This window comes from Platalea leucorodia, assembly GCF_965183815.1.
Source record: "Platalea leucorodia genome assembly, chromosome: 7".
NCBI classification, from domain to species: Eukaryota; Metazoa; Chordata; class Aves; order Pelecaniformes; family Threskiornithidae; genus Platalea; species Platalea leucorodia.
In genome coordinates this window covers 8459703-8471921 of record NC_138829.1, presented here as the reverse complement: position 1 = coordinate 8471921, position 12219 = coordinate 8459703, and the positions used below count along the sequence as shown (strand labels likewise).

Sequence of the window (12219 nt, the reverse complement as noted above, 5' to 3'; positions counted from 1 at the left end):
AGAACGGAGAAAATAAACATAGTTGAGGATAGATTGGAAAATTCTGTTAGATTTGGAATTGTTTATATGTGAGGATAATATTTTTCCAGGGAGGATGAAAGATATTTTACCGTCTGGTGTTTACGTACTAAACATGTAAAAGATGTGGTTAGACATTTGCATTTTTATTTCAAATTCTTGATGCAAATCTGAGTTTCCCTAATGAGATTTTGCGACACAGCAAAACTGTTATTTTGAGTATTGCTTCAAAAATGAGCTAAAATTAAGAGACTCTGCTTACTTAACAGAGTTTAAGCCTTGGCCAAAGTCTTTGTCTGTATGAGGCTAGGTTTTCAGCATGGATATACTGGTGCAGTTCTGAATTTTGTTGTAAGGACTACTTTAAATACAGCATTTGCACACACTCGTCCTCTTTCTTTTAAGAGACTGAATCCAGAAGCTGCTAAAGGTATCACGTTTTTTGAGAGAGGGTCTTACTGAGCTAGTGAGGCTTCCATTTCTCCCTGAAGTGGTAGAATTTGAGGGTTACCAGCATTTTGCTGATCAAGATGATTCAGAGGTTTTATATTCAATGCTTCCTTCCTTGTCTTTAGGTCATGTTCCTAGGAGAGCTGGAGGAAATCTTGGATGTAATCGAACCATCACAATTTGTCAAAATCCAGGAACCCTTGTTTAAACAAATTGCCAAGTGTGTCTCTAGCCCTCATTTTCAGGTCAGTGGTAGAGGTTATTGTTTGTATAGGAATGTGTAGTCTCAATTTCAAACATAACACCCCCCAAATATAAATATTATTTTATGTTATGTGGTTTTAAATACTTGTCTTCTGGATTTCTACAGAAGAGTGTATGTTGCAGTGGAAGTTTTGAGCTCCATGAATAACTTGTTAGATGTGTCTGGGGTTACAGCACAGAACTTGCCGTTCTGAGCCACATAAGGCCTTAAAGTGTATCCAAGCAAACTTTGAGCCCTTCTGACTGTAGGTGACGGGTACTCACCATATGGCCTTCGGACTGATAGACCACGTAGGATGTATTTGCTCCCTCTTCTAGTGCAGTATTGTGCAGCATTCTTGTTTTCCTACTTATTTCCTTCTGTAAGGAGATGTCTGGTTAGAGGCGTTAGAACCCATAGCCTGTTTTCTTCACATTGCATAACGGGAAAGAAGGGGAAAGAATAGGATTTAAATTGAATCATATGTGAAGAGAAGATAGGATTCATGGCCTGGAGCGTCTCCGTATTAAGCTAGGTGACCTATCCTGGCACAAAGGCAGATGTGACTGGTTTCAGCTCTTCCTTGGACTACATTTGTTTTTAGCATAATTTAGATCAGTGTTCTCCCTCCTCCCTCCCAGCTCTTCCCCAAGGTGATTATTATCATTGATACCTTCCCCACACTTAACATCTCTCCTCCCTTATTCAGCCCAGCTACTGGGCCTTTCCCTGTCTCCTTCCTCTGGTATCCCAGCACTGCTCTCTTCCTTCCGACTGCAGTCACAGGATTGAGGGAAAGGGGCGATGGGAAGTCTGTCTGCTCTCCCTTCCCCTCCGCAGCTGCAGCATTAATGCAGTGTCTGCACCTGGTCTTCAGTGAGTAACAACATATCACTCAGGGGAAAGAGAGAATGGATGCTGTGGGATCTGAATTATAGGATAAAAACTTAATTCCATTAATGCATGTTATGCTACTGATTAAAGTACAGTTTTAATTCCAAAGTTAATGATTGCTGTTAATTCATAGTTGTGAAATTTCTCTGTGATTTGTTTTTCCTTCAGAAAATTACAAAATTATAGGTATCTGAATCCCTGTTAATACTTTATTCCTTTGACTCAAGGTGGCCGAAAGAGCGCTGTATTATTGGAATAACGAATACATCATGAGTTTGATAGAGGAGAATTCAAATGTTATACTTCCCATCATGTTTTCCAGCCTTTATAGGATTTCTAAAGAACACTGGAATCCGTAAGTTTTTGCCATTACATTTTATCTTACCATTTGCCATACCACTGATAAACTTAGGGAATGTCTTGCTGAAGAACATCAGAATGGGAGAGATCCATATTCAAAGCTGGCATGGGCAAGTGCAACTCTGTTAATGCTAATATAAATTAGTCTGTACTTGAGCTTGTCTTAAAATGTTTTTAATTATCTGGTATGTGTACAAAAATCAGTACCTTATGCGATAAAAATAGACCTTCTCACAAGTTGGAAAAAAGAGAAATTAGATGTTACATTGTTATTGAAGAAAAAGTGTTGCTCATCAAACATTTCTCCTACACAGTTTTTTATAAACTGGTTAACATCTCAAACCTGATCGTAAATGGTCTAGAAGAATATTGCTTGGCATTAATAAAGCTTTGTGGCTCTATCATGGATGATACTTATGCCTCTGGTAGACCTCTGGTACTGGCATTTTTCTAAACATCTATGAAGCATATAGGCATCAGTATATTCTTAGGTTGGGTTGTTTTTTTTCTAAATCTATTTAAATACACAGTAATAGAGCAGTTGCTTCATATTGATACCCTGTTAATTCAGCATTTTTAGTTTTAAACGGAATGACCTAGTAGAAAGTGTTTTAATGAAAAATACTATTACAGTGAGATGCCATGTATTTTATATTTTAGTTCAAAAGTTTTTCTAAGTCAAGATAGTTTAGTAAATCCAGTATTTTTAATAAGCTGTGCTACGTTCAGGTCCCAGTTGCTTCAAGACCTTACTGTAAAGTATTTGTAAAATATTTCAAACATTAGTCGTTTTGTTCTGTACCTAGCCAAACCCTCAAGTTTGTGTGTTTACTTGACGAATCTAATGCTACTGGAAAGCTTCTGTAACTAACGCTGGTCACAAAAAGACACTTTTCATGGGATAGTACCGCATTACCAGTCTCCAGCCTGCCCATGCTCCTGCCCGACCTTTTATACTATGCACTGGGATGCTTCTGGGAATGAGAATATTCCAGTATCCCAGTTCGCAGAGTTTTCATACCCGCAGGAGTTTTGTACCTTTGACACACAAGCCAGGTTAAGATACATATAAAATAAAGAAGGTATTTAAAGAATTTTTGTATTTATAAGAACTTTTATAGATGTAGGCAACAAAAATGAAAATTTATTGAAAGAGGTGAATGATAGGGGGTGCATGGGATATGGCACATAGTTTGTCTGCTACATAGGTTAGCTCCGAAGGTTCCTGGCACCTGTGATGTTGATTCGCTGCCTGCTGGCCGAAGAGCTGTTTCTTAAGCAGCCCCGTGTCTGAATATGACAACCATAGTAGTGGATCAGGAACTGGGATCTCTTGGTTGATAATCTGTTCCAAATTCTTTGAAAGTTTTTTTTAGATTCGTTTCTTTCCCTTCTCCCTTTTCAGTTGCTTTGTTCTTTCTTTATCTTCAACTCTGCCAGAAGGGAATTTTGACCTCTAGATAATCAGACTATTGGCAGACCTATCTTACTTTGGAAATTCTAGTATATTTTAGATTAGTTATCCAGTCAGATGGTATAAAAGAGTAAACTGATTCTACCTTTTTTGAACCTTTGTGGGACAGAATGCCTTTGAAGCCTTTTTGAAATTATTATTATTATACATCATTTCTTCCTGTACGAACAGATCATGCTTGTCATGTTTTATGCAGTTAAGCAACTTGAATCCAAATAAGCAGTGGTGTATTGGCTCTTGGGTAAGGTCAGAAACAGCAATAAGCAAAGCATGCAGGTGTTATAGAGAAAGGTATATATAGATACTGTATATATTTTTATATATATGCACAAACACACAGTTTTACACAGATACTGCAGCACTCATCTGAAGGATTTGTGGTTTTTTTAAGAGTTTTTTGCTGTACCAAAGTGAAAATGAATATAAAACGTACAAGGAAATCACTCTTGAAATATAGCCTTGTATTTCGCATAGATGCACTGAATATTCAGCTTCATTGAAAAATCATAAGGAAATATGAATCACTCCCATTTCATATTTAAATTCTATTCCTTCTGCCAGCATTGATGATTTGAATCCCTGGAGTTGCATTCGGAATTGCTCCACAGCATGAGGGAAGAGTCTGTAGTTACGTGTAATAGCTTTCTGTTGTTACCTTTTACCCTAGAGTTTTGGTTTGCTCCATTTAAGTAGTCAGTAGAGACATGAAAGCTGATTCTCACCTTTAAATATGTTAATCAAAAGTAGTTTCACTGAAATCAAAGAATTTACATTATCATACTTGCAAGAGCAGAATTGGCCGCAGAAATGCCGGTAAGAGAAGACACTTTTATTTCACGTTTGATTTCACCTGAAACTAATAGACTCCTTTCTTTTTTTCTTTTTTAATGTTTCACAGGGCTATTGTGGCTTTAGTCTACAATGTGTTGAAGGCATTTATGGAAATGAACAGCACCATGTTTGACGAGCTGACAGCCACTTACAAGTCAGATCGTCAGCGGTAACTTTTTAAAGCTTTTTTTGTCAGCTGTGCTTAAGGCCTGCTGTTTAGTTTCTCCCTTACACTCAGATGCAATTGCATAATCTCACACATAATAGACACAATGCCTGATTTTTCCCCTTGCACGCTCTTTAGCCTTCTCCTTGTAAGATGTAAGATAATATCATGTACATATTGTTCTTTACCCCTTATGAAATACAGTACCCATTGCGTTGCTTGGGAATCGGCATTCCTTATGGAATTCCTTTTGACTCTGCATTCCAAAAGACTTAAATGGATCAAGATCTTCAATAATAAAAGAAAAACAAGGGTTTAAAGATAACACTTTGCTTAAAGACTTCAAAAAAGTTACACTGAGATTTAGAAAGAGATATGAGGGAAAACCCTAAGATTTGATTTTCCAAACTACTGTTCGTAGGCTAGGTGTGGTTTTAAAGCAAAGAGGCATCTCTCAACCCTTGCATTTCTTATTCGGAGGTCTTGCTGTATCTGAGTCTTTTAGCATGCAGGATCCATTAGGTACACCACTCATACGATCATTTGTTCCACCCTAGTAAAATGCTTTTTGTCTTTTCTCCTATTTTCCTTAATCTTCATTTTCCAATTATAGTGCAGCATCTTTTCTCAAAAGTTTCAGCTTATCCAAAGTGTCAGGTGAAAAAAATGAGGAAACCTCAGGAACCCTGACCAGTTTGCAACTTCATTTAAGTCATACGTTTTCTGTGACTCAGGGTTCCCCCAAGCAAAGCAAAGGGTACTGCATGTCGTCAGACCTTGTTAGGTTAGTATAGTCTCTAAAGTTTCTTGGAGGCCACATTTTTTGAATTGTGTGACTGGTGTCACACTGTGCTTTTGTTCTGCTTTGTTGTTGTAAAATACAAAGTTTTATACACAAAAAATCTACACTTAACAGGTTAGTTCATTAACACAGTATTTAACTTTTAGAGACTTGGATATTTGAGCTAAGATGGCAGATGAATTCTAGATCGGTGTTGGTAAATAAGGCTCAATCTGCTAGTGCAGTTGAGACAACACTGCACGGTTTTCTAGCCGAAAAGGCAGAGAATCTTGGGACTGGTCATCTAATCCAGCCATTTACTGAGGGAGCTCAGTGACTTCAATCAATTTGCGATTGCACTTTGCCCCTTACGATGAGGAACGCTGCTCTTAACAGGACCAGACACTGTAGCAGGGTGTCCCGTGCCTGGATAGTGGGTGAGGTTTATTGACTGAACTGCACAAAGAATTTTTCTTGCACCTGCTGACGTTCTGTCTCCTATCAAGGCTGGTGCTAACCATTTCAGGATTTTTATTTACTACTTGTCATTTTAAAACATGTAAATACCTGAATGTATAAACTAGGATATTTACCTCAATGTTTATAGAAAATTTTTAGCATCTTAATAAAACAGCATTTCAAAAGGGTAGCTTTGATACCACTTAAAGCTTGAGGAGAAATATGTTCAATATTAATGACTATGATAGGTCAAATAGGTAAGTTGGATGAGGTGATCTTCCTCTAACAGTCTTTTAGGTAAGGAGGCATATATTTCATAATGATTAGAAGACAAATATCGGTAAGCAGCCTGAAAATGTCAGGCTATTTCACTTATATTTAATTTTAAATACTTTCTAGTGACAGTGGGCTCTTTCCCCGCCCCCCCCCCCCCCCCCCTTACTGTTCTTCAGGGATTTTTCTGAAAGTTGTTTGTATTTTTTATATGTTTAAAATAGTCTTGGGAAATTAAAATTTCAAATAAATGAGCCAGATGTTGGCATTTTGACTGAATCAAGATGTGTAGGAATGCTTCTAATCCACTGAAATATGTTTCAAGAATTCTCTAATGTGACTGGCAGAGAGTCTATATCTCTGTAATTGTTAGACTTCCATTTCACCTGAACCTACAAGGTGATTTAATAGAAACTGAAAACATTTTGTACCTTGCAGTATCAAGGAGATTTATTCAAAGTAAGCTGTGGCAGAGACAGGAAATTTAGAAAGCAAATAATGCAGGTAAAGCCAATGTTAGGTTAGCTGTTTTAATTTTATCAAATCAGCCATTAGAGTCTGTTGTTAAAGCAAATGCTACATAGATCTTCTTGTAGGAATCTGGTAAGGAAAAAAAAAAAGTAAATCACTGAACAAAAGACACATCTTGTAACTTGAACTTTTCCTTGGCTGGTGCCTGAGCTATATGAAAGCCACCAGTCAATGTAAGTACAAACAGTGATTCTAAAAGGATAAGGGAATGCTTGCTCTAGAAAGTGGCTGTTATTTATAAGATTCAAAAATACCTAGCTTAAATAAATAAACTTGAAAATAATTAAGTGCAAGTTAGTCCTGAAATGTTAACTTTTATAATAATGATATACTTGTTCCATAATCTAAGTCCACTGCATTTTTTTCTTCAGTATGACAAATTAGTGTCTATGAACACTGTCACTTTGTTCAGCTTAGGTTTTATGCTCTTTTCCTACTGCTTTGGTTAGTGATATTTATGTAGGTAATGAAAAGAAAACAAGAAAAAAATGTTTACAAAATTGAAATATATGTTAGGAAAATTGCACTTATGCTCAACAAAATTAGTGCTGCTAATTAATGTCAACTATATATTTTTTAACATAAATATTGTACAGTCTTCTCTCCTGCTAACTCTTTGTTTTATTTCATCTGTCAGTGAGAAGAAGAAAGAGAAAGAGCGTGAAGAACTGTGGAAAAAACTGGAGGATTTGGAATTAAAGAGAGGTCTTAGACGTGATGGAATAATTCCAACTTAACAAAAAAACAAAACGGCATTATTAACCTGTGGAGTCACACATTTATGTAGTAGAAGATGGAGCAACAGTTTTCTGTATTGTGCAACTTTACAGTAGATTTCACATTTGTTTCATTATTACAACAGCACTGTATATACCTGTCTCTAAGTAAAGGAAAAAATAAGGACTTTAATCCAAAGTTTGGACAGCAGATGGACTTCTCAGAACTTTGCAAACATAATCATTGTTTTAACCCTTCTTTAAAACCAGTCTTCAAAGATCTGTTGATGAAAATTGCGATGTCAAATTCCATTGTCAGGACCTGTTCCTTATTTATCGTTAGCAGAGAGTGTAATACAACTTTCAAATGTGAACAATCTTAAAATTTAGCTTGTCTTTCTGCTAAACTGTTAAGTGTATTTATAGTAAAAGAGAAAAAAGACTGTCATTTCCTTATGAGTTTGTGTAACATCCTCCTTCTCTGGATAACTTTACTGTAATTTGACTTTTTTTCCTTTTGCACATCTTCATAAGTTGAATGTCCATTCAGATCAGGGCCATGAAAAACATAGGTCCTGAATAAAAGTTTTGTTTACTGGTGTGAGCATTTTTTTAGTACCAGGCTGTCTCTGGTGCTTCCTTAATTTGAACATTAGGAGTTAAAAAACAAGTAGGTGATAAACATAGTAGGAAAGGGAGCTTTGGATTCATGCACCTATTTATTGCAAATCCAAATTAGTGTCCACAATCCTTTAAAAATGGGCAGTGGTAACACCCTGGACTTCAGTACCTAACCAGTATTAGTGATACGGCATTGGACACACATACCGGAGTTGTTTTAGAAATACTAATGGCTAAATTATTACACTATGTTTTTATTGGACCATTTTGAAAGAATAAAGACAAACGCTAAACAGTGCAAGCATGAAATTGATCTCCAGTGGTCATGGATCTAATTGGAAATTGAGTTGAGATGGCAGTTTGGACTGTTTGGAGTTGTTGCCTTACTTTTTAATATGTATTTATAAAGTGTTCCAGCAAAAGAGGATGTAGCCTCTAAGAAACATACTATAGTGTTTTTGTGGTTTTAGTACTATTACTCATCACAATACCAGCCCTATGGTCTTAGCTGGAAAGGATTCTGGATAATATACTTCTGCATTCTCATCTGGATGCTCATTCCTAACTACTGTATTTGTTACCAAAAGTGGTTCTACAAATGCTACTGAAAAAAATTCTGGAAATCCTAATGTTCTGAGTATTAATAATAAAGTTTAAAATGCTTTTATATCAAAGGTGCATTGTGACCAAATTGTTTAAAACAAAAGAGAAAAAAAAAAAAACAAAAACAAAGAAGAGGGCTGTATTATAAGTATACATTATTGGCTATCTGCTTTGTATTTGAAAGTGGAATCTTACATCTTTGGTAGGTAAAATGCTGATAAGACTTATGTACAGTATATATTTAGCTAATGCAGTTGCATTATTATATACCGAAAGGTATGTGTTTCAGGATTTTTCTCCAGGATGCTTTTGAACTGTTATAGACATATGACAACAGTGAATTGATAATCCTAAACCATCAATCCAGCAGTATTTGCAGTATAAAACTGAATTGGTGTTCATGAGTCTTTGTGATAGTTGCAAACATGAATTTATGACCTGTTGCCATTGATAGAAATACAGTATAAATACAAGCTTGTATATTTTTCTTCCTACCATTTAAATATACAGTAGGATTCGAAGTTTTCATGTTTTCACGCACGGAAAAGAGGTAAAAAAGAATTCCCTCCTAGACTACTGACTGTTTCAGGATTATCAGGTCACAGTTTGTACTCCTGGGTCTGCGCACACAAATGCTGTAAACTCAACGATTTTGTAAAAACTTGACACTGTTAATTCTGGAAAACAAGTGGAACTAGTCATATGCAACACCAAACACAACATGGTTTATTGGGATTAATATGAGCTTCTTTTAAGAACACTGACTGGGACGCAATGTAAAGTAGGCAGTTACTGTCATAGTTGAAACATTTTATTTTAAAGTGCTGAAGCAAAGGTGCAAGCTGAAATACTGAAGATTAAATAAATTTATAACAAATCATGTCCCTTAGCCCATTGATTTTGACAGTCTTTTATTTCTGTTACCCAAAAATGCTTGCTAGTGTGATTTCTGTGTGAAATGATCATGCTTTACAAGAGGGTGGACTTAAACTCATGCTGAAAGACTATGTTCAATTGTGAAAAACTGAGATAGGATGGAGGAAAAAAGATTAATATTTTCCACCTGGTGGAGTAAAACACAACAATGTGAAATTAGAAAAAGCACCTTGTCCTGTACTTAGAGTTTAGGTGAGTGTTGTTTGTTCGTAACTATTTTTGGTTTTGACATGACATTCTGGTATTGATCATACAAACCTGATGAGAACCTGATGGGTTGCAATATTTTGTTACCTCTGATGTTACCTCTGATGTGGGGATAGTGGGGAGTATCTAAAGTTTATAGATGATTTATCACTTCCAAGAAGGAACGTTGCGTTAAAGTGAATGAGACGATGTGATATTAGTCACTTGACTCTAAAAGGCTGATACGACACTAGGTTGCACTGTGCGATGTACAAGAAGAAGCACTTGCCACAATGACATGAGCGTACCCCCGGGATCCACTGTTTGCTGCAATCCAAACGCGATGTCCTGCCGCTCTGCAGAGCTCCCGTTGCTATCAGTCGGAGTTGTAGGCAAAGAAGAAGGCAGCGTATGGGCCCAAGTGTGATCAGTGTGTCTATTTAATTATGCTTTCATTTGCTTCTTGAGTTCAGAAACTACCTTTATTTGTGTAAATGTGTTTATTAACTGCTCGTACAGCAGTTGTTGGGTGGTCGCTCGTGTCCTGTACCATATTGGTTTCAGGAGAAGGGATTGAATGCTCTCTGGTAGAAGGAAAGAGCTGCATTTTCAATACTAGGGCATTGCATCGGGTCATGGGGGATATAACAACTGTAAAAGTAAAGTTCCTCTCATATACTTTAAATGGAGCACACATTGCTTTCTTCATCTTGCAAGTCTCCCTTATTGTTTTCCTTTCATTGCTTTTGAGTGTTTTTTGTCTCTCTTCCAAAGGTTGGAATGCTTTAAATGAAAGTATTCTAATGCTATTGGAGCGTTCACTAGCAGGGTTACAGTAAATTTAATCTTGGTTTTGTTAGCATAAATAAAAGGATTTAATTTATTTTTTTTATCTCCTCCTATATATGGAAAAATCGAGGGTGTTGGAGCCAAGAATTGCTTCAGTAAGAAATGCAGCAGCTGTACTTACACGTGCGTGAGTACAGCCTCAGGCTCCCTCGCTCTACGGAAAGGAAAATATATTAGGAGCTTTAAAGACCTCTTCATTGTTTTGCGAGGAGGCAGAAAGACTAGATTCTTCTCCCCCCAAGTAACACTGAAATAATTTGCTTTTAGTTCTGTCTTGGAAAACAAAGATAGCCTTTTCTCTTAATTGTGTACCACCACCATCCCAAAGCAGTTGCCCTAAAACAAGACAAAGGTGACAATGCGCAAGATTGAAGATGGTTTTTATTTACGTGTGGCTTTTTTATTTCGGCTCACCTGCTTCCCTCAGCAGCTCCGGAGTGAGCCACGAATTAGTTTTTCTAGTTGGTATGTGCAGCAGATTTTGTATAGCCCAGTTTTTCATTTTGAAGTCTATGAAGCAGTATCTTGAAACAGAATGGAGCTAATTGTGATTGAAAACTTTTACCCAAGTGTTGCTTCCCATCCAGGGAAGCGTACGCTTTTTATCATGACCTCTCTGAATACAAGTTTTTGTTATTTGGATCACTTACTGTAAATATGTTGTATTCATAACCTCATGTAACGATGAGGAGTTTTCAAATATAAATAGTACCGATACATTTCTTGTTGTTGTCCTATTTTTGATTGTAGTATAGCGAATGACCTGTCATGCTTTTTGTTTCAAGGTTAGCATTAGATTCATAGATCTTAATATTTTAGCATTTCATTGTTTAAGCAGGAGAGGGCAGCAAAAGTTCATTTTTCCCCATAGGAATGCTCTGGTCCATTACCGTTTTTAAACTTAGATGCATCTAACTATCTGTGGGTAGGGGGGGAAAATGAAACATTTTTTATATATATTAAAAGGTGCATATGAAAATATATAGACTGGTCCAACCAGACTGTGAAAATGTCTTCTACTCTACATCCAAGTAATAATAAAAGAAGAATACCTTCCACCTCTGGATAAAGTACAAGCAGGTCTTAAGCTCTTGGGTTCAAATGTCATTCTTTGGAAATAATTTACTTTCTTAAAAATGGTATCAAAGAAACTCGAACTCAATGGTGCTCCCAGCTATAAATGTGTAATCTTCCTCTTTTGCACATGCTCAAGAGGCTCTGTACTGTGGGTGCATCTAAATAAAGAAGCAATGAAGTGTTTTCCAGGTGCTTGGCTTTTTTTTCCCCACCTCCTCCCGTCTAAACATCATGTACCTTTTCCCCAGTGAACTTCCAGCAATCAGGTAGCCGTTCGTTCGCATGTGCTACGTGTGAGGACACTTGTCTGAGAGGAAAAAACCCAAACGACAAGGTGGTAATTTAAGTTTCTGCCAGAATTAGCATAGTAAATGCTCAGTTTTCATTAAGTTTATTTTTTTTCAAGGTCCTCTCGTGGTGATGAGCATCCTCGCCCTGCACAGAGCCATGCCTGTGAGGGAGGTAAAGAGCAGTGGATACAGCAAAGAGGCATTAGAGCCACACAATGTCCTTGATAAACCCTGTGAGCCTGACCCTTTGCAGCTGGTGAAGGAACTTGTTCTTTTATAGCATCGTTCTACTGTTGCAGTCCTGGTGCTGCTCTGCCTTGCAGTTTGGAAGCGAAGAGAAAGGCTTAAGATGGTTCTGTACATGGGAAAGACCCTCTGGAGAGAACCACGGATACAGCCGGGTAAGGGGCAAAGCTGGTGAGCAGCTTTAGCAGAAGAAAAATTTATTTTTTTTTAATGT

At 37.0% G+C, this 12219-nt stretch overlaps 1 protein-coding gene across 4 annotated transcripts in view; it reads left to right on the top strand.

Annotated features, from left to right (window-relative positions):
• The window catches only part of PPP2R5E (protein phosphatase 2 regulatory subunit B'epsilon), an 80336-nt gene extending 68422 nt beyond the window's left edge, over nucleotides 1-11914 (top strand). For 2 of the 4 annotated variants that reach the window (XM_082317589.1, XM_082317591.1), the window contains exons 11-14: nucleotides 594-713; nucleotides 1834-1961; nucleotides 4339-4440; nucleotides 7119-11356. In XM_082317589.1, coding sequence (XP_082173715.1) covers nucleotides 594-713; nucleotides 1834-1961; nucleotides 4339-4440; nucleotides 7119-7218 — 450 coding nt within the window. In that variant the 3' untranslated portion in view covers nucleotides 7219-11356. Of the gene's footprint in view, nucleotides 1-593; nucleotides 714-1833; nucleotides 1962-4338; nucleotides 4441-7118; nucleotides 11357-11875 lie in introns of those variants that run through there. The other 2 variants (XR_014228760.1, XM_082317590.1) reach the window with 2 other exon arrangements.
• The last annotated feature ends 305 nt before the right edge of the window (nucleotides 11915-12219 follow it).